This window comes from Zonotrichia albicollis, chromosome 10, assembly GCF_047830755.1.
Source record: "Zonotrichia albicollis isolate bZonAlb1 chromosome 10, bZonAlb1.hap1, whole genome shotgun sequence".
In the NCBI taxonomy this organism is placed as follows: Eukaryota; Metazoa; Chordata; class Aves; order Passeriformes; family Passerellidae; genus Zonotrichia; species Zonotrichia albicollis.
Genome location: NC_133828.1, coordinates 16781174 through 16808136, shown reverse-complemented (window position 1 = coordinate 16808136; position 26963 = coordinate 16781174). Strand labels below are relative to the sequence as shown.

Below are 26963 nucleotides of genomic sequence, written 5' to 3'. Positions count from 1 at the left end.
GAAGGGAAGGGAAGGGAAGGGAAGGGAAGGGAAGGGAAGGGAAGGGAAGGCTCAGCCGCCTGCAGTTTATGGGCGCCGGGGCTGGCGCGGCCGGGCCAGGAGCCAGGGCAGCCCCCCCGGCCCCCGCTGCCCTCAGGGCCCCGCGCTGGTTTCGCTTTCGCCTTCGCCGTCTTTCCCAGAAGTCACGTGACGCTCCCTTCGCCCGGGAACGCCCCCGGCCCGCCCCTGCGCACGCGCACTGGGGCGGGCGCGCGGCTCCCCGAGCGCAGCCGGCACCGTGACAGCGCCGAGCCGGAGCCCAGGTGAGGAGCGGGGAGCGGGCGTGAGGGGCCGGGGGATGGCGATGGCGCTGCCCGCACTTCGGGGGCTGGCGGGGTGAATGCCGGGTGTAACTAAAGCTGTCGCTTCCTCAGATCGCTCCCGGGAGACACCCACCGAGCTTTGCGCTCTGGTGTCCTTGCACCTGGGGAAAGAGGAGGTGGCTCCTTCATTCCTGGCAGGGACACCCCCGCTCCGCTGCCGCAGCCGCTCTCAAGTCCTCGCTGTCCACAGCTCACCCTCTCCAGACCTGCCCTGCCCGGCAGCGCTCGAAGCGGACCCTGTGCCCAGCCCGGCTGACGCTGCTCCCGCTGATCCCGCGGCTCCAGCCCCGCTGGGCAGCCTCTGCCGAACAGGTGCGCCGCTCCCTCTCTCCCTCACACCCGCCCGAGGGGATGGGCTGGTCTGGGCCGGCCGGCAGCGCGGGCACGGAGCCGGCCCGGGGCTGGGACGGCTGCCCGCGCCCTTTGCTCCCCATCGGCCGCGATCCCCGGGAATGGCAGGAAAGGAGGTAGAGAAGGGCCAGGAAGGAGCCCTGGAGTGCACCGGGTGGCCAGCACGCCGAGAGGGGCCATCAGCCGCCTCTGCTCCGCCCTAGTGAGGCACATCTGGAGTGCTGTGCCCAGGTACAAAAACCACCAGGAGCTGCTGGAGAGGGTCCAGCAAAGGGCACAGAGATGATGAAGGACCTGAAGCACTCTCTTACAAGGAGAGACTGCAAGAGCTGGCCCGGTTTGGTCTGGGGTAGAGAAGACCGAGAGGGGATCTCATCATTACATATAAATAACTCAAAGGCAGGTGCCAAGAGGATGGTGCCAGACTCCAGTGGTGCCCAGCAACAGGATGGGAAGCAGTGGCCACAAAGTAAAACACAACAAGTTCCACCTCAACATGAGGAAGAATTTTACACTGAGGGTGGCAGAGCGCTGGAACAAGTTGCCCAGGGAGGTCATGGAGTCTCCCTCTCTGGGACTTGCTATTTGGGCACACTCAAATGCTGTGTTAGCTGTAATCTGAAAAGCACACATCAGAAGCCCTCATCCAAGCCCTCACTTTAAACATAACAGTTTTAACTCCTTTGCTTCTCACACCTAGCACACATCACACTCAGCAGTTGAGGGCACTGGTGTATAAAAACTAAAGGATTTGGTGGGAAGGGGCATAGAAAATAGTCCTTCACCCTGATGCTTTGCTGTTTGTTTGGATGGGTCTTATAAGCAGCCATGAAAAAACAAAGATGTGAGTGGATTTGCATCTCACCACTCATGTTCTCAGCCTGGGCTGTTCCTTGGATTTATTTTTACATGCCATTTCCACTACAAGCTGATAACCTGCACCTTAGAAGGCTAAGTGATCTGCTTCTAGAGACCCTACATCAGAGCTAAAGCTACTCTCACAAAAGTGTTAGGACTGAGAGAAGCCATTCTGCACAGTCTTAGTTCATTTAAGCACCCTATATCTGCTGCACAGGTTACTTGAATTTAGCCTGAAACTATGATCATGAGAACTAAAACACATATAAAAAAAAAACATCTTTCCAGTCCTTCTCCATTTAAAGTGACTTGAGATGTAGTCCATTTTCAGAGTAGGCAAGTGTGGATACAAACAGCAACTGAAAATGGGCACTTAGAGGGGTCTCTAATTTTTCACTCACACTCTTGGTGCTGGGGTCAGCTGCCCAGCTGTGTCCCCTGCCAGCTCCCCGTGCACCCCCAGCCTCGTCACTGCTGGGGTGGGGTGAAAAGCAGAAGGGCCTTGATGCTGTGTAAGCCCTGCTCAGCTGTAACAAAACATCCCTGCCTTACCAGCACTGTTTCCTGCACAAATCCAAACCAGCCCATACTAACTTTATCCCAGCCAAAATCAGCACATCCTCCAATTCTGTCAATGTTCGTGAAAACTTGACATTAGTTATTTTTTACCACTTCAGTCCAAATACTACTCAAACATTTACACACTTTTTTTTCACCCCTTCCTCAGAATGTCTCAGTGGTATCAACTACAGCAACTCGATTCCAAGTTTTTGGAGCAAGTTCACCAGCTATATGATGACAGCTTTCCTATGGAGATCAGGCAGTACCTGGCACAGTGGCTGGAAAACCAGGATTGGTAAGCCCAGGAATTAATTCAGCTTTGGGTTGTGTGATAAGCAGTGCCCTCAGAAGGGCAGTTACAGGCAGCAGCAGAAGGCTGGGGAAGCAAGCAAGCTGCTGGGTGATCTTTTGCTGGTGGGATGCTTCAGTAGCTGTGTGGGTGCTCCAGCCTGTGTTCCTGCACCTCTTCAGGGCTTCCTGGAGGGGCTGAGACCTGGAGTAAGTGTCCTTGCTCACAATGTTCTCAGTGGCCCAGAGCAAAAAGGTCTGGTTTAGGACCAGTTAGTTACTGCTTTGGTAGCATCAGTCCCTCACTCATCGAAGGCTCTGAACTTCTGCCAGACTTTCTGTGGAGTGGCTTCTCTTTGAGGGGTGGCACAACATGCACACACATCAGGGTCACTTTGAGGTTCCTGGTGTGCACGGACTGAGTAAATGAATTTGAACAGAATGTGGCAAAAATAATAGAGAAACAACATTTCTGTATCCAGGAAAGTAAGGTCAGTTAAGAGAATGAAACTGGCTTACATCTGAAGGCAATTCTCCGTGCTTGCATATTCTACAACTAGAGTTGGGGATTAAAAATCAAGTACACCTGTGTGTATTTCTTGGCTCTTGCATTGGAAGTGTATCTAACCCAAGCATGCTTTAAATGATTCCAGGGAACATGCAGCCAACAATGAATCATTTGCTATACTCCTGTTCCATGAGCTGCTGTCACAGCTTGATGATCAATTCAGTAGATTCTTGATAGAAAACAACTTTTTGCTGCAGCACAACATAAGGAAAAGCAAACGTAACCTTCAGGTAGGCCTGGGTTATCTGTACAATCTACACATCTATATGTTATCTATATATGTGCTTCATTTGCTTCAGTGCAGTTGGATGCCTCTAAGCAGCTACCCTGCTGTGAGGGATTTTCACAGAGGATGTGTGAGAATCCTGATTTAAAAGCCAGAATTCTAAGTGTTGCTCCATTTTTGTTTTGATTGGCTACAGTTAGAAAGTTAGAGTTTAATTATCAGCTCAGTTACAGTCTGAGAACTCTAGGGAAAAGAAACCCCCCCAGGGTAGCACCATCCTGAGCAGAGCAGGGCAGTACTCAATCCACAGCACATTTCAGCTTTGTGTGCAGGTAAAACAGTAACATGGGATTTGCATCCTGCCTGGACTGTGTGTTAAACCAGCAGCCATAGCAAGGTGTGGGAGGGTGCCTCTTGAGGGATGAGCTCTCTCTAGGACTGTCGGGTGGTATCCCACATCTCCCAGGAATGTCTCTGACCCTTTCCTGTCTCTGGATGCCAATGAACTACAATGCAAACTGACTCTTGGAGCTGGTTGTGGCCATCATACCCTGTAATCCTGGAGCAGGCTATGACCAGTGTGTTCCCTGAGGCTCACACTGGGGTCATACCCTAATTTTTTTTGCCAATCTGAAAGTTACTGAAAGACAAGAAATTATGTGTATGGACTTTAACAATAGACTGCGTGTCTAATGCTAGGATAACTTCCAAGAAGACCCAATACACATGGCAATGATCATCCACAACTGTCTGAAAGAAGAGAGGAAAATACTGAACTCTGCCCAGGCATGCAATGAGGTAACAGTCTTGAAATATCTGCTGCAGTTTTATCTTCCCTTGCCTGTTGTTTGGGACAAGGGAGGTGGATGAAGACTGGCAGGGGAAACAGGCTATCCTCTCTCTGCCCAGTAAGAGGTTCCTTAAAAAAAGAGAAGAGTGAGCACTGATATGTACCAGCTGGAGTACAGTAATTTGTACCAGCATGGCTGGACAGCATGGCTTTTTCTGCTGAATGAAGCATTTGGAGGATAAATCGGCAGGAAATAATTTTTATTCCTTGAGTGACATAAAAGCTATGCTGGTTGTTTTAATGCTTTTGTGGTATGATGTAGTCTGATGTGCCAATTGGATTTTATTCTAATAATAAGTGCTTAACTCATATATCCAGTAAGGTTTTAAGTTTTTACTTTTACTCCCCAGTTTACTCTCTATTAAGCAGCTGAGCATGCTTCTTTGGACTATCTGTGGAAAAATGATGCATCATTCTCCTTCCCAGTTATCTCCAAGTATTTCTTTCTAATTTTGGTAATTTTTTTTAGTGAAGCCCTTTTTGTTCTTCTGAATTATAGGTAAAGCCATATCCTCTCCTCCATCATCTGTTTTCCAGCTTCTCACCTTTTTTTTTCCCCTTTGCAAGAACTGTTTCACAATAAAAATTCCATAGTTGGGAAGGGCATGCAAAATCTATAGACAGCTGTAATCCACTCATGTACAAATGAAGTGATGACTGACCAAGCATGTTAATTTCTAATAAGGAAATACCTCAATTTATAGAAAGGCTTTGAATGTGCAGCTTGGGAAGAGCATTGGGCAGGGGCTTTCAACAAGGGGCCCTTTGCAGCAGTGTCCAAAGCAGCTGCTCTAAGAGTGTGACTCTGACAGAGCCCCTGGAGCTGCAGCACAGCTGTTTGGTCCTGGCAGGTGACAAAGCACTTGCTGCTGCCTTTCCAGTACACAATAAATGTGTATCAAAAAGGGAAAGGGAATTACGGAATGGTTTGGATTGGGAGGGACTTTGGAGATCATCTACCTTCCTCTAGACTGGGTGGCTCAAAGCCCAATACAGCTTGACTTAAATCTGTGATGGGGGACCTTTGGCACTATACTAAAATAAATACTTTGTTTCTTTCAAATTCACCTGAATTTGATTTTTTTCCACTACAAAATTTTAGTATGATTCATCAGAACAAGCCATGCTTCCTCAGGTTGTTTGTCAACAAATGCCACTCATTTCCAGTAATGAAAAAAGGTATGGGTCACTCTGTTTTGACTTGTTCTGCTTCTTCCCTCAGATGGAAGTAGGGAGTGTACAGAACACTGCAGCTGGGATGCCAGACAAGCAGAAGGAGCTTGATGCCAAAGTTAGGGCTGTAAAAAGCGATGTTACAGTAAGTATTAAGTAATTTCTCAGTAGGGTTTGTTGATTTGCAGATGCTGAAAATTAGACTTGATAAAATGACAAATAAAAGTAAGGTGGGGTTTTCAAGTCTATAAACTGGGGATTTCCTGAGCATAGGAAGTGCCTTGTACCAAAACTTCAGCAACAAAAGCATTTTACCCACATGAAATACTAGCAACTGAGGGAAAAAAAAAACTCTTAAATCATAACTGACCAGTTTGTTGCTAACTAGAAAATGTACTTTTTTAGTATATTGACATTTGTCTTAATAAATACAGTCACAACAGAAAGCTTTTCTCCAAATAGTACATAAGAATTTGAAAGTTTAAAATGCTATATGCTGTTCCAAGTTTTACCACTGTAGCCTAGGTTCTCATAAACTCTGTCAACTTAGATGGCTTGACCACAAGGGCATTTCCATACTTTATAATTAACAGATTTCAGTTAGTTGAGAAGGAAGAAGGATGAATAGAAGGTGATAAAATGTAGAAATATTTCCTGTTAGTCCAGGAACAGACATTGCTATAAAACTGGACTTCATATCTATCAGGGCTAGTACCAGGCAGTTCCTAATCAGATCAAGTCTTGCATTACTTGAAAATATTCAATAATTGTGGTCACCCTCAATTGTGCATTACAGGATGTGGAGCAGGACATAAAGACATTAGAGGATGTGCAAGATGAATATGACTTCAAATGTAAAACCCTGCAGAACAGAGGTGAGTCATTTTCCAGAGACATCCCCTATTGTGTATAGTTGCTCAGAGTAAACTGCTGTTTGTGTCAGGGCACTGGGCCTAATGATAAAACATCCAAACTCACTGGTAATGTCCCTTGTTGATTAACTGTGCTTCACACTGATAGCTAAATTTCTGTGTGTGTCTTTTGTTCCAAGTAAGAATCTTTTTGTTCCAAGTAAGAGAGTCTACTTGTTAACACAGCAGTCCTTTGCCACTAGAAGTAGCAAACCCTATAGGCTCTTTAACCATTCAACCATACACTTAATTAATGAGTGATGTTTCACAAATGCCAAACCAGCAATAGGTTTTGTAGGCTCTTGTGTACCAAGGGAAACCCACAGAGTCCACACAAGTTTCATTATACAGCTCTGTCTCTGTTGTTGAATTCTTTGTTCCAGAAAAGGCTTTAGTTTCTAACACAGCTTGGCAGAGCTGACTCTCCCTTAGAACAGGGACATGTTCAGAAGGTACTGAAGGGAAGCACTAACCCAGCATCTTGCTTTTTGTCCCCTTCCCACCTCAGCATTTCCCCCTCCCCTCCTTCAGCACTCCTTCAGCCTCACATTCCCAATTTGGACTTATTTTACAGAACATGAGTCCAACAGTATGTCTCAGGAGGAATACAAGAAAGAGCAGCTGAATCTCCAGCACATGTTCTTATCACTGGACCGCAAGAGAAAGGTAGCATTCAAGTTTTCTTTCAGAAGTCAGCAGCTCTTCATCTTAAGCACATGTTCATTTTCATTGAATTGACATAAATCAGCAGTAGGAAAGGTTTTTTAATATGTCAGTTGAACTGAGGTATTTACAGAGTTTTGCAAAACATGAGCACTAACTGAAACAGTACTTAGTTCTCCTGTGTGAAGTATTTCTAATAAACAGGGTAATCTCCTATTCTGTGTAGGAGGTGGTGAATAAGATAGTGCAGCTGCTGCAGAGCACAGAGCACACACAGGCTGCCCTCATTAATGAAGAGTTGGTGGAGTGGAAGCACAGGCAGCAGACAGCGTGCATTGGGGGCCCACCCAACGCCTGCCTTGACCAGCTGCAGAACTGGTAAGACCACATTTTAACCATGTCATGAAGGAGCACCACATCTAGGAAATATACTTATTATTTATATGATCTATTTCCATTCTGTCTTAGCATAACTGCATTCATTTTATTACCTCACCACAAAGTGTACTCCAGGCACTGCCACATCCTCAGGGACACTCACCTGGCTGGTGCCTCTGCACTAGTACAATACAAAAAAGTGCTCAAAGTAATGAGATTGTGTCAATTGTAGGTTCACCATTGTTGCTGAAAGTCTACAGCAAGTTCGTCAGCAGCTCAAGAAGCTTGAGGAACTGGAACAGAAGTTCACCTATGACCCTGATCCCATCACAAAAAATAAACAATTTCTGCAGGACCGAACACACAAGCTTTTCCAGCAGCTCATCCAAAGGTAATAGACCATAAGGATCTTTTGGTGCTACCATGAATAAAGAGACAAAGAGCACCTTCCCTACCATTCCCTCAATATTTCCTACATCGTATATTTTCATTTTCCAAGGTTTTCCTAAGTTTGTCAAACATTAAACTGAATTACTGGGTTTGAGATTTACCCCATCTAGGATTTCCACAGGTTCAGGCCTATGGAAAGGGTTTATGCTCAGTCATTACTGAAGTTAGCAGGAGCTTTGCTGCAGTACACATTGATTACAGAGTCAAATTCTCAGTCTGTTAGTCCACTTCTCACTTCAAGCTTCAAAGTTCAAGCAAAGAGAGGCAAGAAACAATCTGCATCAAGCTGTGCCCAAGACAGATACACACTAGATTCTCCAGTCTTTTGTCACTGGACACAGCATGGGGAGGCCAGCCCTGCCTCTGTACCACCTTTTTGGTGCAAGTTACTGTAGCTGGTAGTTGCTTCACATAAGATCAGAAACCTATTCTGTAAGGACACAGTAGATAAAAATTTGGGGTGTATCAAAACAGGCTAGCCCCAAAAGTTTGTTTCATTGGGTTAGCTGGCCCTCATCAAATCCCCTGCTAGTGTATCCATGCCTTGGGCGTGTGTTGTTACACAGCACTGTCACTGTAAGAATTCAGGAAGCCCTGAGAATGGCAAACAAAACAACACTCCTCACTTGCACCATGCTACTTACAGCACAGTGTTTCCTTGCTGTTGGATTTCAGGGAAGTGTGATGTAGCAATCTCCCTCCTCAAGCCATCAATGTATTGCAGAAAAGCCAACACAAAAAAAAAAAAATAACCATTTCTAGCTCCATTGTAACGATTGAAAGGAACTGAGGTACACACCTCTGTGCAGATTGAAGCTGAGGGAATAAAGTGTATAGTATTACTGGTAAATCAGCATTCTTTTAAAGTTCACTTTTGTGTGGTTTCTTATTTAAGAGCAGTACAGATAAATCATAGTGCCTTTAACCTGTTCTTCCCATAGCTCCTTTGTGGTAGAGAGGCAGCCTTGCATGCCAACACATCCTCAGAGGCCACTAGTCCTGAAGACAGGAGTGCAGTTCACTGTGAAGCTGAGGTATGTTTTCCCCTTGCCCTGTTCCTTTTTTGTGGTAAGGCTTTCCTGTCACTGGCTTCCTGCAGCCCAGAGGATTGCACAGCCTGCCCTGCAGCCCAGGGGCTGAGGCAGGAGGGAAGTGCCAGGGGCAGGGGCTTTCTTCTGCCAGAACTTGACTCACAGTCAGCTTTTACCCTTTCCCAGAAGTGGGGTGTACCAAGTGTGTCACAAACACAACCAAGCAGCAGGAGAGAAGCAGAGCACTTTGCCATGCCAAAGAGTAACTCATTTGCCCATTCAGTTTTATCTCTAAATGCTGTCTGGTATGGAGCCTGCATGTGGCCCCTGAGTGTGCTGAAATATCTGTGGTAAGCAACACAATACAAAAGAATCCATGTTTTTCAATTGCTGATGCTAAAAAACATACTTCTCTTTCCAGATTGCTGGTGAGACTGCAGGAACTGAACTACAACTTGAAAGTGAAAGTTTTATTTGACAAGTATGTTGCATTTATTTCATCCTTCTTATGTAATGGTAAACAGTTCCCACAGTCAGAAACCCAAAAGCAGTCACATTAGAAGTGTTGATAGGCCAGCAGCAGGCTGGTTCTCCATGGCAGCAGGTACATCCTTCCCTTTTCCTTACCCATTCCCTTGCTCTAAATCTCTCTCTGCCACCAGAGACCTGGCACAGAGGGCAGATGGCCTCAGCTTCTCACCATCAGCTCCACAGAGAAGAGCTCACTACTGCTAAATCAGACACAGGGCAGCACCTGGGTAACAGCCACTCTGCTGGGGTCTTTCACCTGCATTAGCATGAGTGACAGTGTGGAATTGGACTCCACCATTCCTCGTCACATAATTCAGTCACCTCTAGAATCCCTTCCTTTTTGGGTACAGTCTAGTACAGAATATAGTTCTCGAGCTGCCTTTGAATAAGGGGTATAATCTGCCTACCTGTAACATATGTCATGTTCTCAATCAGAGAAAAAAATTACAGCCACTGAAACAGATTAATACCAATCTGTTGTATTTTGTAAGGAGTTCAGATGAGTTTTGCACTTACTTCAAGGACAGGGAAAGAAATGTGACAGGCTATCCAAAATGATGGCAGGGACTGTGCTTTCAAGAAAGCAAGTGGGCTTTTGTCTTCCCAGCCAAGTGATTTTTGTTCACTTGAAATGGCTCTAGGGTCCAGAAACTTGCATAGAACAGTAAAAAAGTAAGAAAAGGAATTCTTATATGCAAGTCTTTAAGTGCACTAGATAGAATGCAACTCCGTAAAATCCCAAGTGCTGGGAAAACCAATTCAAGTGATGCAGCAATTTATCCAACAAGTTTAAATGCAGATTTAGAGTGGCAGAACTATATTTTTTTCCTCAGAGCAAGAGTTAAAATCTTTATAGTAAAAGAAAGTACTTCTTTTGATTATAAAGCCCCCAAAGCAACACCAAGCCTCAGTAAAACACAGGCTGTATAGCACAACATTTATTTTGACTGCTTTAACCAATTGCCTCATCTTTTGCACAAGATTTTCACAAAAGCATTTTACCAGTTCTCAGTCAGCACTGTCAGCTACTAAAACATGCACATTTTCTGTATCTTTGGCAGAATCTTTAAAAGATTATTTTGTCCTTTTTTTCTTGACAGAGATGTAACTGAGAAGAACTCGGTCAAAGGGTACGTGGCATCAGAGTTTGATATATTAACATTAGGTTCTTTCAATGAATGAGAGATTTCATTACATTTTCTCTCTCTGTGTAGGTTCAGGAAATTTAATATTTTGGGAACAAACACAAAAGTAATGAACATGGAAGAATCTACTAATGGAAGTCTATCAGCAGAATTCAGGCACTTGGTAGGGGGTTGTTTTTTTTTTTTCAATTACTGATACAGCTACTTAATTTTGCAGTGGAGCATGGTAGGAAGGAAACAAATTGCTTTTGTTATTGAAGTCGTTATTCACTTTTTGTGTAAAGAGGAACTGTGATTACCTCTCCTTTTTCTTTGTTCTGTCCTTTTTAAAATATTTTTTGCCTGTTTCAAAAACAGAATCAATCAAAATGTGATTGCTTGTCACTGAAAAAGGGACAGAAGTGCAAACAAGAGTATTTGCTGCCATACAGCTTATGCTGAAATGGGTTCTTGGGAGAAGGAAGTTAAGAAAGCCTAGAAAGGCTGGTTTGGTTCTTTCAGAGGAAGGTCCATAGGTAGGGAAGTCTGGAATAGTTTAAAGAGCTTTGAGTCTGGAAGATGAAAATTGTCAAAGAGTGTGCAGCTGCAAGAGAGTCAGTGCCTTTGGCAGGCTATGGGGCTCTTCTGGTCTGCAGATTGTGAGGGAACACTCTGGTTCCATCACTACAACAGGAAAAATGCAAGTCCAGAACCAGGGAACATGGAACTCTACCTTCATTGTCCAGAGCTGAGGCTGTCTAGAGTTTGTCATCTGATTCAGAGGGGTACTTTGATAAACCAGTATTCCATTTGATCCTGAATTTATACTGCTTCTGTTCTTAAAAGGCCTCTTGCATAAAGGCACTGCAACATAACTGTGCAATATCTTTTTTCACAAATGAACAGTTTATAAAAGGGTAGTAGCTTAATCCTTTGGCTCCCACAGTTTAGAATCAAATAGAATCAGACACTAGTGCAGCAAGTTTGCATGCAGTTGAGCAAGTGGAACATGCAAGTGGAACTCTACCACTTCCATTTGTGGCTGCCATAAATGAGTGACAGGTTTTTTGTTTGTTTGCAGCAACTGAAAGAACAGAAAAACACAGGGAGCAGAACAAATGAGGTAAGTAGCACTAACCTTTGCTCTGTAAAGTTCTAGCAGAATACTAACAAGGCATTCATTTAAGACAATGCTGTCTGCTCAGACCCATGAAGACACACATGGGATGAGAGATCATGGGAGAGGAGTTCAGTGATTCTACAGAGTGATCCATATAGGAAGAGCCTGCAAGGAGAGTTACTGCCAAAATGGCAGTGAGGGACTCTCCCACACTGGCATCTGCCTTTAACAGGGCTTCCTGGCAAGCACAGATTTTTCTATGCCTTACAGGTACTAGCCACAAAAAAAACCAAAAAACATGCCAGGAGAGGCAGTTTTAGGAAGCCAGCACTGTCACTTGACTTTGACTGTAAGCTCTTACTGAGGTCTGGAGCCTGTGACCATGGGCAGACAAAGCTTTTCCCCATGATAAAACCCCATTACTTTACCCTAGGAATTTTCAGTCCCTGAAAAGTTCTTATATTTTTTTCAAGGGTCCTCTGATTGTGACAGAAGAGCTTCATTCTCTGAGTTTTGAGACACAGTTGTGCCAGCCTGGTTTAGTAATAGACCTAGAGGTAAGTCTTAGATCAAACAGATGCACTTCAGTTCCTGTGTGTCACTTGTGCTAACAATCTTAACTTTTTTCTCTCTTTTTTTTCCTTTTTTGTTTTTTTTTTTTTTTTAAGTACTGGGATATCACATACTTTCAGTTATTTCAAATTATGGGAATGACTCTTCACAACTCTGTATAGACACAGAAAGAATTCTGTCAGATCTCTGGGTAAATATGAATAGATGTGCTTTGCAAAATGTCTGATAGCTAGAGGGCTGAAACCACAGGGTTGGTTATCAGTTTACATTTATTTCAGAAGCAGTCTGCTGTGAACTCTACTGTCACGATCAGTGCTGGGCTAACTGACACTAAATGAAAGTTCTTATTAGACAAAAATCACCCAAGTCTTTCCAGTATTTCATCATACTTTCTCCCCTCCGTACAGACTTTTACAGAAAAAGTCAAGATTATGCAAGCAGGGAATTAAAACAAATGAGTGTGTGGATAATCTCAAAGAGGGTTGTGGCAACAGTGCAGGGTAACCTGATGTTTCTTTTTGTGCTCCTTTCAGACCACATCCCTTCCCATTGTTGTGATCTCAAATGTGAGCCAGCTTCCCAGTGGATGGGCTTCTATCTTGTGGTTCAACATGCTGTCTACTGATCCCAAGGTATTTGCAAGAAAAAAAAAATGTTTTATCAGGTACTATATCTAGTTTTCAAGCATTGTTTGCAAGTGGCTGCTGCATTTGAGCTCTGCAGGTGACTCTTAATGAGTTTCAGGTGTAGAGGGGGGCAGTGACTTCCCTGACCTAAACAGCAATGCTTGAAACCCACAGAAGGGTAGTGTACATGTATTCAGGATATACAGCTCACAGTGAGAAGCCAAATGAACATTGAATAACTCAATTATGGTGCACTTGAGTAATCCAGCAGTTCTGCCTGCTGGGAGGAGACCTGTCCAGAGCCCCAGAGATTGCTTTTCCTGGTAAAGAGTGCCTGGAAGTACAGCTGCCTGCTTCTGCAGAGCTGTCTCAGCTGACTTCCATTCTTAAACCTGGAGCCTGTTTGGGCACTGCAAAAATTGAAGTGGCATTGCAAAATTCATGTTTCTTGACTATAGCTTGTATTTTTCTCTTCCATTCTAGAACCTGTCCTTCTTTCTGAATCCACCTTGTGCAAAGTGGTCTAAGCTTTCTGATGTTCTGAGTTGGCAGTTTTCTTCTGTAACAAAGAGAGGACTTAATGCAGACCAGCTGAGCATGCTCGGGGAGAAGCTTCTTGGTAAGGTCTGCTTTCATCAGATGGCCTGTCTGAACTGAAGCTATTCTGCATCTTTTCCTGCAACCCATTTTAAGTTTTCCTTTCCTCTCACAGCTTTCCCCCTCCTACAATATAACTTTGTAGCAATGAAGCATTTTCCACTTTTCAGTATGGCAAGGTTTGTAAAAGAGATCACGTCATGAAAAAATCTGCAGTTCTAACTTGGGAGTTTTATGCATTAGAGCACCACAGACTGAGCCTAATTCTGCCTTTTGAAGTAACACTCATGTTTAGTCAGTCTGTGAAGTGAATGTTTCTTGGCATCCCTTGGGGTTTTTTTTTAAATCCACCTCCATTCATTTAAACTTCATGCATGCCCCCAGCTACAGTGGGGATTCACTCTGCATAAACATAGTTGCAGTATCAACATGCAAACACTATGAAACTGCTAAAGAATAGCAAACTGAATTATCTCCCACATGAGGGTCCTTAATAAAAGCCTCATCAGCCACGGGTTTTGTTTCCAAACTCCTTGCAGTTTGCCTGAATAGGCAGAGCACTTTACACTGCTACTGATTTTGCACAGTAGACTCCAGATGAAAAATATTGTAGATTCAATATATTTCATCAACCTTAAGTTTCAGGGAAAAAATTATATTTAAAGGCATTTGAGATTAGTGTGTCTAGGTGGCAAGTACAGCATTCCACTCTCTAATTCCTCCAGACATAAGATCTGACAAAAAGCTGTTAATTTATGAGATTTCTTGCCAAATTTCTACAAGGAGAATAATTTTTTTTTTTTTTAATTAACCAACATAAAGCAACCAGTGATCTATTTCTATGGCAAATTTGCTTTTCAGAACTACAGGGGCTTTGTTGAGCTCTGATAGAGTTGTTACTTAAATCTTCTCTTTATAGATAAAAATATTACCCTGCTGAAAAAAAATCCTGCTTGCTGAACACTGTATATTCAGGATTCCTCAGTGCAAGGAGACAGAACCAGCAGGGTGCCAGGGCACAACCTGGCTGCTGGTTTTGCAATATGAAAGTTGGCAGAATCTTGATCTCTTAACACCAACAGTATCAGTAATAAGCTCCCTAACCCAGTTTATTTTTAGAAAAATGACAGAGAAAAGCATATTTATGGGAAGCAATGGCACAATCCTTAATGGGAAGAATCTGGCTCTGACTAGTCAGGGTCTGCAAAGCTCCCAGCTACTGTAGGCCCAGCATAGCACTTTTCTTTGTGCTTTGGATGTGGTTATGAAACACTGTGAACATACAAACAAGGCTGAAGGAAACAATTGCAACAGGAATAAGATGAGTCTGTGGTTGGGGTAGACCTAGGAATCAAGAGTTTCTGGGGCAAAATCCTGCAAATCACCAGAATCAAGGTAGGAAAGTGCTCAGTCTTAGAGAGATGCTGCAGGGTCTTGCTGTGCTGGCAAGAACTGCAGGATTCAGTTTCCTTCCTGGAAGCATTCTGAAGCTGGCAAGTGTTTGGTGCAGCACAGCAAGTGTCAGGATGGATTGGTTCCCATTACATCAGGGCTGCTCACACAGGTTGGGGTGCTGTAAAACCTCCCAGAGGGGAACTTGGCAGCCTCCCCTGCAGTAGCTGTGAAAGCACAGCAGCCTGCCCTTCCTTTTCTTTCTTAGTCCAACAGCTGCCTTCCAAAGAAACACTCTGAACTTGGTTTGCTAAGTACTTTTAGCCTTACTAACTTATGGAACATGACTCAACTCAAATTTATTGTGCTCAGGGCCAACAATTGGAGGATCTCAGGATGGCCTTATTCCTTGGACAAGATTCTGCAAGGTATGCACACCATTGTAAAAACTGAGATGGAAGAGTGATCTCACCTTTTTGTGGTTTTGTTTGATTTCCCCCCCAGGGTGCCTACTTTTCTAGTAGCATCCCCTGATTATTCTAGCCCTTACATGGTCATGGGAGGCTTTGGTGGTGAAGTTAAAGTAGCAGCAGGAGGAAAAAGAGCTTGCAGTGGCAAGGAGTAGATGATTTTGAGACTGCTTTTAATCCATGTAAACTCCATAGGAAAAAAAATGTATCTTTCAAACACAGCATCTCATTATTAATGCAGCTGCTATTAATAGAATAGCTCTCCATTTTGACTATTACAGAAAATGTAAACAAAAAAATAGCAAGATGAATAGATCTTCTGTATTTTAGTGAAGGACATTCCCCAGACCAGGGGAAATTGGACCAGGGTGAGGATTAACATGGGGTTGTCAAGAGGGTCAGTATGACAGAAAGCCACATCATGGAATTTCACAACCCTTGCTGAAGCAAGACAGGAGGACTCTTCACATTTTTTTCAGCTTTAGACCCTAAGCTGGTGTAGATAAATAGAAGATCACAACAACCAGGAGCAGAGTCCAGGGGAAGAGCAAGGCTCTGGTGACCTACAAGCACTCTAATGCATTGATATAGATGCCTCATGAGACATTGAGATCCAGGTCTCAACACAAAGTGTCTCTAAGGTTTTCTGTCAGCCAGCCCATTCAAAAACCCCAGTGGCATGGGTCTGGCATGTCCCACAACTCCAATAGCACCCAGGCTATCCCTGTTGGCACAAGAGCCTTTTATCTGCCCTTAGACCAGTGTTGTCACATGGGAGAGGTGATGGATCACACATTTGTGGGTACTGGAGGCTCAGACAGGCATTTTAACTCATGTCTCATTGTCCCTATTCTCCCCCCTCCCATCCCTGCCTTTCCATATTCTGAATTTCAGGAAAATATAAATGATAAAAATTTCCCCTTTTGGCTGTGGATTGAGGGAATCCTGGAGCTTATTAAGAAACATCTCCTGTGTCTCTGGAATGATGGGTAAGACCTTAGTGAATTTAAAGATGTGGTCATTGCCTCAGACTTCACTTTTAGGCTAGCAGTTGCACACTCAGGCTGGGAGGTTGTTTGTGCAGAGGGTGGATCTTGAAACTGGAAGAATCTGAAGCAAATTAATTCTAGTAGGGAGGAATCCTCTGATGAGGAACTGGTAAAAGCAAGAACATCAGATCACCAGCTTGTCCCATTTAAGTCACAGAGCAGGGCTTTGAATGTTAGATTAGATTTTGTTTTGCCTTTGCTCCCACTCTTAGTTGGTTCTTCCTACATCCTAGAACACAGCCAAGAAAAACTGAAGCACAAGGAAGTGTAAGTCCTGGTGATATCCATTTAAAAGCCCCAAACCAAGCTCCCTGCCCGAGGAGAGTTACTGTGAGCTGCCTGGAGGTGGCAGCAGCCAGGCTCGGAACGCTGTGCCTGCACCGTGTGCCCAGAACCCGGCAGTCTTCACTGATTTTTTTAGAGTATTACCAAGTAGAAGGACTCTGCCAGATGGGAACACAGTTCCATTTGCCCTTTTAATACTGGTTTAGTAAACTTTTCATTCTGGGATTTCCGATTTCAGATATAATTCTGCCCAAACTAGGCTTATCCAAGGTCACAATCCTGGGTTTTAATTTTAGCCAGGTTATGAAACCTCATCAAACAGCACACTCACAGTGGAGCATCCTAGCGTCTCACACTTCTGCAGCAGGACTGCTTTGCCTTGCTGCATTCAGCAGTGGCCTTCACATTTTTACCCCCAAACTCCAGAAGAGTTCTGTCAAAGCCCTGTGCAGTACAAGGAGGTTTCCCTGCCCCAAACCTCCCCCTTTCTGTGCTGCAGTGCAGTGGCAATATTTGTCACCATTCCTGAAGCAGAGTGGCAGTTCTGGGACTGGGATTACATGTAGGTTTGGGACAGACTGGAAGAGCAGAGACTCCCCTTGTATACAAAAGAGTAAATACAACCTCAGGAACACTTGCCTTTCTTCATACTTGAGAGGTAGGAAGGCAGAAGGCTTCCCTCACACACAGGATATTAACTACTGAACACATTTGTTACCTAAAGCATGGCATTTAAACCAAACAAAACACAAAACTCACCAATCAAACCCTGTAAAACAGGGCAGTTCACTGCATCTGAAACTCTAAGCAAAATAATGCTTGTTTAGGGGTTTTTGGTGCAAAACCCACTTCCTCTAACTTAATGCACTCGAGGACAGTCATAGTACTCAAAAGATCATTATTGATGGAGCATTTTGAGGAATAAGAAACAGAGAAAACTTTTTTTGGGGGGGGGGGGGGAAAGCACCAACAAAAGCAAAATACCAAGCAACAAAGCAACCCAAACCAAATAGCTGGGGCTTGGCCAGGGTCATACCCAGGTACTGACTTGAACAACTCCCTCCCCAGTGCCTGTCCAGGTCAATCCATCTCTTACAATTACCACACCAGCCTCCTTATTTTATTTTGCTGAGCACAGTGAAAAAGTCACAAAAGTTTAACAGTCACAAAAGTTTAAAGAGAGTAATCTGGCAGCCAGCAAAATTTGTTTCATCAGCCAAAAAGGAGGAACAACTATCCTTTAGCATATTGTTGAACCCAGGACTTAGTGCTGGCTGGGGTCTGCCCCTGTTACACACATGTAATGTCACTTCTGCTCCCACAGCCCAGCTCTGAGAGCAGAATGGACAATGATTCTTGTTCCAAGTGCAGAAGGATGTTTGTCCAAGCCCCCAGGCTGAAGTGAGAGTGCTGAGGGAAGCTGTGGTGATTCACACTGCCACGAGGCATGAATCACCCCCTGACTGCAGCCAGCCAGTCCTGCTGCCAGCTGTCCACAGGACAAAGCCTTCTGTGAGGCTTCCACCAGCACTTCAGCTCTTTTAAGTGAGGGAGAGCTTTTTAGTTTTCCTAGCTAGCACAGCACAGCTTGGTTTTTATGTTGGGGAGTAACTCAGCTCTTTGTTTTCAACATTACAGCTGCATTGTGGGCTTCATCAGCAAAGAGAGAGAACGTGCTCTGCTGAAGGACCAGAGCCCAGGAACATTTTTATTGAGGTTCAGCGAAAGCAGCAGGGAGGGAGCAATCACCTTTACCTGGGTAGAGGAGTCTCAGAATGGTAAGTCAGCAACAGAGAACCTTTGCTGACCTGCTTGCACCAGAACAAGAAGTCTTAGGGCCCTTCTCCTCCACCCTGAGGACCAGCACAAGCCCCCTGGCAGCAGCAGGGCACAAGCAGTAGCAGGGACACACCACACTTGGGGTAACTCAAACCACACAATCAGGGTTTCAGCTAGGACAAGCTGCACTTCCCAGGCCCTGCTTCTGGCCTGGAAGTTGGAAAGGAAAAACTGCCCAGGCTGTCCTCCCTGCCTCCTTAGGCTCTCTCCCAGCCTTTAGTACACACACAATTGCATCTCCTTCCAAGCCCAAATGCAGCTTTTGTTCCTTCCTTCCCACACTCCCCCTGGATAAATTCTGTACTCACTCATTTTCCAAGTGGTTCTCCTTCCTCCCCTTGGCCAGATAGATCAATGAAGATCTTCCTTCTTCTGTGAGCTGGACTGGTTCTCATCCTCTCCCAAGGAAGCCTTGGAGGCATCACAGCCACAAGTTAAAGCCTGCCTTGTGCCCAGCCAGGGCTCTCCCCTTATCACACTCCCTACCAGCCCCATCTGCCTGCATGGGGCAGCTGTTGATACTTCACTTTGATGAGCCCAAAAGCAGCAGCAGGTGGAAGAGAAACTGCTGATGTACTGAAGGATGACATCTTTCCCTTGGCTGTCTTCATTCCTGAGACATCCAAAAGCTCAAAGAAGGTTGATAGTATTTGCAGCATTCAGTAGTCTCTCTTGATGATTCATAAAAGCCTCAAGGGGTGTATTTGGATCAAACTCCCTAACAGGCAGCAGAGTTTGAATTACATAATTTGGAAGAAGGTTAAAAAGGCAGCACAACCTAAATGACTTAATGAAATATTGCAGTTAATTTCCATGGACAAGTCACACCAGTCATTCTGAGTATACAACGCACCAAGAGCCCTCACTGTGTGCTATCCCCCCACACCTCCCTACCCCACAGAACAATTATTCTCCCTTTGGCAGGAATTAAATATTTCCTGCAGCACTGTAGGTGTGTCATCCATGCAAGGCTTTTGCTCATGTCATCTCTGAATCTGTTGGAAGTGGCTGCAACTTTTCTGGACACTTTCAGAAATAAACTTTGAATCCAGCTTTACAAAGTGCTGCTTCTCTCCCCAGCAGAGCCCCAGTTCCACTCGGTGGAGCCTTACACCAAGAAGGAGCTCTCAGCCGTGACCTTCCCCGACATCATCCGCAACTACAAAGTGATGGCAGCCGAAAACATCCCCGAGAACCCTCTGAGGTTCCTGTACCCCAACATCCCCAAGGACAATGCCTTTGGCAAGTACTACTCCAGGCCCAAGGAGGGTGAGTGCTGGGTGGGGCTCATGCCTTTTAGCTTGTCTGCTTGTTCCTCAGCTGCTGGGGCACTGCACAATTCCTGGGGCATGGAAAGAAAGGGAGCAGTTGGCCTGAAGGCCTTGGCAGCCCATCCCATGTTTGTAGGTTACGAAAAGTCTGGTTTTATATAGGCACAACATGAGACTTAATCAGACCAAAAACTGAAACCCCTAATTGTCACTGGCTGTCATGTGAGCCCGTGAGCTGTTCCAGAAATTTAGGCTCCTACTGACAGCCCCGACCATGACTGGTTATGGGAGATATGAAAGAAATATGGTTTCTTTGCCATATTCTACAGGAGAACAGGAAAAACTGACTAAAAATGGAGTAAATTAACCATAGTGCTGTAAAATGCATGACAGAGAGACTTGCACATTATCTGGGTCATAGGCTGTATTTTTGGTACAATAAAGGTGAAAATGTGATGTAAACTTGCTGGAAAAAAAAAACCCACAAGCCTTTTTTTTTTTCTCTCCTTGAAGCACCAGAGCCAATGGATTTGGATGGTCCCAAGGGAACTGGCTACATCAAGACCGAGTTAATCTCTGTATCTGAAGTGTAAGTTCTCACAAAAATGCTGGATTTTTAAGAACTGATCATAAGATTTTAGCTGTAGTTCATGTCTCTTCATATTGTTTAAGCTGTAGATGCCCCAGATTCTTTGAGAATCTGATCACAACACATTAATGTGCTGCTGTGTTCAAAACACCATTTTTAGGTAAAAAAACTTGCAGGGAGTTGTACAGGCAAGTAATTTCGTGAAAAGCACGTTCTCAAATAGTTGTTGGACTTCTTTGGTTAGGATGTGCATCCCTGAGTAGTCTGAGTTTCATTTAAAGCCAGGCTGGCTTTGCAAAGCCTGCTCTTCCTCACAAGGGGCCTGGTTGGTGGGCAGGCAGAGTAGCCCAGCTGTGCCTCATTTCTTTGGTGACAGTGAATCCCTGCTCTTGTCCCTCAGGCACCTTTTAATCCCTGCTCTTGTCCCTCAGGCACCCCTCCAGGCTGCAGTCTCCAGAAAACCTGCTGCCCATGTCTCCCGAGGAGTTTGATGAGGTGTCTCGCATGGTGGGCCCCGCAGAGATCGATACTGTGGTACGTACCAGGGGCTCTGGGCTTCAGACACAGCTTGCTCTTCCCTTTTCTTCCCCCCTATCTGAGACATACCTCAGATTCTTAGGCAGAGAACACATCTCTCCATAAGCATAGGAAAAGCTGGGATCCAGAGTTAGACTGGGATTGCCAGCAGTTGCTTTTCACATGTGTCTGCAGGAGAAGGGTGAAGAACAGGAGAGCAAAGATTCTGTGTGGGCCTTGCTGGAGGAGAGATGGCAGGGGAGGAAGGAGCGTCCCTATCCTGCCTCTGGTGGGGGCTGTGTCAGGAGGGCCCCAGCAGGAGGGCACTTTGGAAGTGCTGCCTGTGAGCAGAGCAGTGCTGCCCTGCCAGGGTGTGCTTCAGGAAAAGAAACAAATTCAAGTGATCCCCACCCCGAGCAGCTGAATGCTGATGTGAATCAGTGTGGCTGGAACACAAGGTGGTCATGCTCTGTGGCTCCAAGGACTTGAGAAGCAGGGCTGGGGCTGTGTAATGAGGTTTCCTTTTCTCCTTTTCCTTGCAGATGTGCACACACATCCAGCTCTGAGCTTTGGCTGAGCTTTCCCTGTGTCATTAGCACGGCCCATCCGCTTCACGCCTCCTGTGCTGCATCAGTGCCTTGGGGACAGCGCTCCCCTTCCTCGGTTCCTCAGCCTCAAGGTCCTGCAGCAGTTCTAGCTGATGGCAATACCAACAGCAGCAGCCTGAGCAGCCTCCCTACAAGCATATCTTTGTTTAATTAGCAAGATACCGTGCACATCTTTGTTTAATTAGCAAGATACTGTGTCAGAGTGGAGGAAGAGGAAGGTGAGATTGTGAGCTCCTCAATGACAGTGATGGCAGAAACATGCATTCATTGTTTGAAGAAATTAGTTATAAGTTTAAAACAGTTAACTGTACATAGAAGGCTTCAAAGAAAAGCTGGTTGTTTTGCAAAGGTTCTGTTCAGAAAGCTTATACCTTGAATTTTTGTCTGCATCACAAAAGGGAAACGCTCTGCACATAGCATGCCACAGCAAATCCATGTGCTGCTGGTTTGTTGTGCTTTTAGCTCGTCTGGGCATGGCCCATGGAGAGAGCAGAAGCCCAAAATGTTACATGCATTTCATTTTCACAAGGCACAATCTTGTGTAGGGATGTTTACCACAATCTTTCTCAAAAAAAGCATTTCTTAGGACACCACCTTCAAGCTGCATTGGCACATGCTGAGCTTGGAACCCAAGGTGCATAATCAAGACTAAAGCCTCTGCAGACTGCAGTCATCAGACAGAATCAGAACCTCCTCTTGGAGGACTGCAAAAGGGATTGAATTATGATTTTATTTACTGTGCCTGATCTGCCAAGGTGAGGATCTGGTCACCCCCATTTTCTGCAATAATACAGAGCCCCTGTAGGTTATAACAGGTGGAATGGAACTCAGTTTTCTCATGCACCATGAACCAGGGCATTTATTTAACTGTTAATTTGAATAGCTAAAACACTTTACAGGTTTTGGTAATGAAGTGGTTTTGTAATTAGGGCACAGGAAAGTGAAAAGAAGTTAAAGTTTATCCAGAGCAATGGCTGCAGGATATGCAGTCTGCAGTACCTAAAGCACGGAGCTGTGCTTCCACCAGAGGAGGAACAGGTTGGTTTCTCAGCACGTTAAAGGCAATGAACAGCTCTCAGTTGAGGCAGCTGTGTCTCCCTGAGGGGCCCTGTCAGTGCAGCTGCTCATCAGCAGGAGCTGAGCAGAGGGGCTGCAGCCCTGTCCAGGCACAGGGACACTGCAGGCCCTGCCTGAGCAGGGCTGGGACAGGGCCCCTCACACCCATCAGCTGCTGCTCGGGAACAACAGAGCTGCTTCACTGTGGTGTGCTGTGCCCAAGACATCTGATGTGCCCCCTGAAAAAGCTTCCTAGAAAAACTAAAGGACCTAGAGCATGTAGCGCGTGTATTTAAATGAAAGCATTGCAAACTGACTTATTTTTGGTGCCCTGAGTTACTGGGATTAACAGTGCTACAGGAAATGACTTAATGCTTTTATCTTACTGTAACAGCTGGATGTGTATCTGTTGCTAATACAAAAATCAAGTTGTTTTTTGAGCTATGCTTTGTATTCATGTTCTACAAACCATGTATTCTTCAGTTTTGTGGGACTTAAAGCCGTGGCCTTATTCGCAGCTTGGTCTTTCCATAGCCAGTAGTTCTAGAAGTAGTGAGTTTTCCTCAATGGAATATTCTTTTATATATTTTAAATAAAAGGAACTCTCAGTTGTCACTTTTGTCCTTTCTCATGTTTTGGCTACGTCTATGATAAGTGGATGTGCCAGTCTGTATTTTACTACTCTGTATCTCATTTTAAACTTGTTTGTGCAACTAAAGAGTTACAGCTCTGAAGCCTGAGGCTGTATCCATGCTTTTAATTCTCTGCATTGTGGCAGGCTTGTCTGCACTGCAGTTGTTAGAAGGTGGCTGTTACCTTTTTTTATTACTGGTTGTATCCCGTCATTCATTTGTTTTCATCCGCACACAACCTTCAATAAACTGAACCTGAATTTCTAACTTGAGTCCTCAGTAGGATAATTGATCTATGGCTCATCTCTGTGGGCTACCAAGCTGGAGCCTGCTGCTTTTCTCTGGGGATAGGAAGTGACAAAATCCCTCATCTCACACTGGTCAGGTTTTCTATGAACTGTACAGCCAGAAGAATAATAAAGGAAACTGTTGGTGTGATGAAGGAAAGCAGAGTAAGTCAAAAGAAAGCTTGACCTGTCCAGAGTACATGGCCAGAATTCCAGCATTAACAAAAAGCAACCACCAGTGAAAGGACACAGCTCTGGAAGTGTACATTTCAAAATAAACACAAAAAAAAAAAAACAAAACAGGGAAATGCTACAGGACAGAAATTGATTCTGATTTCCTGTATGCTTTGCACAATGGAAATGACCAGAGTAGGTTTTCCAGGACAGCCTTCCCACAGATGAAGACTTATTTCAGTGGCAATCCCACAGATAACCAATAAAACCCACCAGCACCACCATCACCTTGGTATTTCCATTTATTATGCTGTAAAAAGCAACACTATCTGGATTTTATTTCTTAAAATAAATAACTTTCATTTTCAGAACCAGTACAGCTCAAGTTTAGATTCATTCATGGGAAACTGCTAGAAATACATTCATCACTGTCTAGTCCCCACAATACAGAATCTAAAAGTCAAGATCAGCCCAGTCAGTTACAATGACCAGAAGTACACTGCCAGTAAGTATAGTCACGGATAGTCCAGCTCTGAAGCAAAAAAATCTGGTACAATACAGTTTGTTCACAAAGGCTAATTAATGCTAAGACTACCACAATATTTCTGAGTACAAAGCATTAAGTTAGCTGAACGATTTTAGGTTGTCATACTGAAGAAACATATATGACATAAAAACAAAGGAGTGGGGGGAATCTTCTTTGGAGCGTAAGGAAGTCAGCGTTGGATAAGATAACCAAAAGCTATTTACTGGAAAATCTACATGTCAGTGTCATGAATGATAAACAGCCAAACCAATGCAGTACTGCATATATTTCTATTTATAAATAACGCCATGGCTAAGTAGCTGCATCGCTGAATTGGACATTACAAAATAATCCATCTTCTCACAATGAGAAAATACTAAAACTAACCAGCAAAAATGCACTGAAGCTAGGACTGGCTAAAAGCACTCAGTATGAAAGCATTAATTTAGGGACAGCCATGATCTTCACTGTTAGCTCAGTTACAATCCTTTTGGTTTTGGTTTGTTTATATCATGTGTACTATATAACATACCTATGTTTGAAAATGCCAGTTTGAACAACACCATGTCAGTTAAATAAAGCTACATCAGGTATTTTTCTGAGAAGCTACAGAATGTGTTGTAACAGGGGCAAGATAGGGAGGATGAGCACTGAAATCCATCATTTTAAACTAGGATCCATCTGAAAATATTCCTTTACACTGAAGCTCATAATTTTGTTCCCTTGTGCTACCCAGTGACTGATGTGGCTCAACAAAGAGCCAGAGGCCATTTCATTTAGTTCTTGTTTACAGCAGGGGTGGCCTGGTAAGAATGGGTTAAATGTGAAGAGAATGGGTTAAAAGCCTTCAGAAAAATAGCTGATCTTCAGAAGAACAAAGAAAAAACAAAAACAAAAACCAAACCAGCTTAAGAACAGGAGGATTCTTAAGAAAAAGTGTTTGATAACCATGCCAGCCAGCTTCGAGATGCTGTTTGAGGGCTTTAGACTTTCAGACTCGTTCATGATGAAGACAGTCACAGCTTGTGATGAGTACCAAGCACTTTTCCACGTGGCTTCTCCTCCCTGCAGGGAGGCAGTATGGCATTTGGACAAGAGACTGTACAGGAACTTGAAAGGATTAATTCTCAGCTATACTGACCTGCTGGGTCGCTCTGGAGAAGTGACTTCTCTCCAAGCCTTAGTGTCCCCATTGCTAAAGGAGGGTAATGTGGTTCAGATCATCTTTATAAAGTGCTTGGGCATTCTAGGAAGAATTTGGGCACGATTTGGAGATTTTGGTGCCAAAACACAGAAAATTTGACCTCTGAGATCTACTAATGACTTGTACACTATGTGCTAGGATAAAAACCACCATATACACAATTCTCAAGCACAATCTCCTTTTCCATGTGCTAAATGATTCCTGCCTAAAACTCTTGTGCTAAAATCCTTGCCTACGTCCAACAACTGTAGTGTGTTGTGAGTATCTGAAGTGACTGCCCACTTCTGAGGTTTGTGCCACACTACTGGCAGAAGCAATTGTACCTGGGACAGGGAGCTGTGGCAATATTGGGCTGGTGTGAACTACAATACCTGCATCTACATTTTCCACGACAGGGCACGTGCCATGCTGGCTTCAGTGGCAAGACAATGAATGCCACCATTCACCACAAAAGGCATTTACTCACTTGTGCTCCTGGTGCTGAACTCCTGTCCTACACCAGGGGAATCCCAGCGATGCAATATCCTGCTCCCTGGTTTGATGGCAGTGCAAGGAGAGAACATACCCCAAAACCTGGCTTATCTCCTGCTCTGCTCCTGTTCGGATTGGCTCTATGCTCCTTAAAGCTGTTTCACTCCATGCGTGCTCCTTGCCACAAGCCTCAATGAGCTCAGATTGTATTTGGTTTGGTTCTTTGCCTTTCAAGCACTTCCATGCCCTGGCTGGCTCCTGGGGCCGCCTCCAGGAGGGAGCAGCCCCTGCCAGCCCCCCAGGGTAGTGCAAAAACACCTGCAAGGAACACCTGCACCGAGTGGAAGCACCCACATTCCCTGGCCACAGGGAAGTACTTTAGCAGCTGAACGTGGAGAGAGAGGAGCGAGGCAAGACAGAGGAACTGAGAGAAACGCTCCCAAGACACAAATCCCACTACACACCCAGCTACACGTCACACTCCCCTACACCATTTGGTCAAACAAACCTTAAAACACGTTCCCTGACAAGACTATTTCTAAGAACAAGCCCAGACCATTGACAAGTGTCACCTATATACTCTGTGATATTTATATTATGTAAACAAGGTTGTGTGGAATTCTTTTTTTATTTTTTCCCAAAGATAAGTGCAGATCCTTACTTAACACACCCAGCCTACATCTACATCAGCATCCTCAGCTTTCAAAAAACCTCACTGACGCTCATACCTGACAGTACTCTGGCTCATCCTGGCCATACTGGAAACAGAGGGCTAAAGAAACAAAAATTCAGCAGAAAAGTTCCTGACCACAGACTAGAGTTCACATAGAACACAAAAATAAATTAAGTAGTGCACAGTAAAGCCAACAACAGCTAAATATTTTTATACATCAATTATATGCAGCATGAGGTAATATTGCTCACATTATGGAGGGAGATTCTTAGTTGGTTTTGTTTCTTTTGAAGAGATTGGATTTGTCCTGTGCGTATAGAAACTCCTGCAACGTAACACTGAAGTAACAGAGACTTCTGTAAAATATATACCACTATCAGATAGAAACACACACGCTCTTCATTACTTATGCATACCACAATTAAATAGGTAAGTGATTTGATTCTTAGGGTCTAGCTGGAGATGATTATAGCAAGCCATCCAGATTTTTATGAACCGTTCGGTTCTCCTTCCCGTCGTTGTTATCCTCTGATGGCGTGTATTGGGTCTGATACTCTTGAAGAATTTTAAAAACATCATGGTGTCCAAAATGTAAAGCTTCATCCATAGGAGTGTTGTTCCACCTACAAAAAGTAGCACAGAATTTTTAAAATCAGCACGTTAAGCACCACAAATCCAGT

General features: G+C 44.4%; 2 protein-coding genes across 4 annotated transcripts in view; one reads left to right on the top strand and one right to left on the bottom strand.

Moving 5' to 3' along the window:
- The first annotated feature begins 165 nt into the window (after nucleotides 1-165).
- Nucleotides 166-26304, top strand: STAT1 (signal transducer and activator of transcription 1). 2 transcript variants are annotated; one of them, XM_074548197.1, is made up of 25 exons: nucleotides 166-302; nucleotides 414-674; nucleotides 2299-2427; nucleotides 3074-3218; nucleotides 3914-4012; nucleotides 5287-5382; nucleotides 6034-6112; nucleotides 6723-6814; nucleotides 7038-7189; nucleotides 7422-7580; nucleotides 8581-8673; nucleotides 9092-9151; nucleotides 10302-10331; nucleotides 10416-10509; nucleotides 11407-11448; nucleotides 11919-12002; nucleotides 12552-12650; nucleotides 13128-13263; nucleotides 15006-15061; nucleotides 15998-16092; nucleotides 18076-18215; nucleotides 19360-19545; nucleotides 20061-20136; nucleotides 20568-20670; nucleotides 21195-26304. In XM_074548197.1, exons 3-25 carry the CDS (start codon nucleotides 2300-2302, stop codon nucleotides 21216-21218), a joined length of 2268 nt encoding a protein of 755 aa, XP_074404298.1. In that variant the 5' UTR covers nucleotides 166-302; nucleotides 414-674; nucleotide 2299; the 3' UTR covers nucleotides 21219-26304. The 2 variants fall into 2 exon arrangements, with proteins under 2 accessions (XP_074404298.1, XP_074404297.1); XM_074548196.1 differs by having other exon boundaries at nucleotides 19357-19545.
- GLS (glutaminase) overlaps nucleotides 23694-26963 on the bottom strand; it is a 105522-nt gene continuing 102252 nt past the window's right edge. For both annotated transcript variants that reach the window (XM_074548199.1, XM_005492764.4), the window contains exon 18: nucleotides 23694-26906. In XM_074548199.1, the coding sequence (XP_074404300.1) occupies nucleotides 26750-26906 (157 nt within the window). In that variant the 3' untranslated portion in view covers nucleotides 23694-26749. The remainder of the gene's footprint in view (nucleotides 26907-26963) is intronic.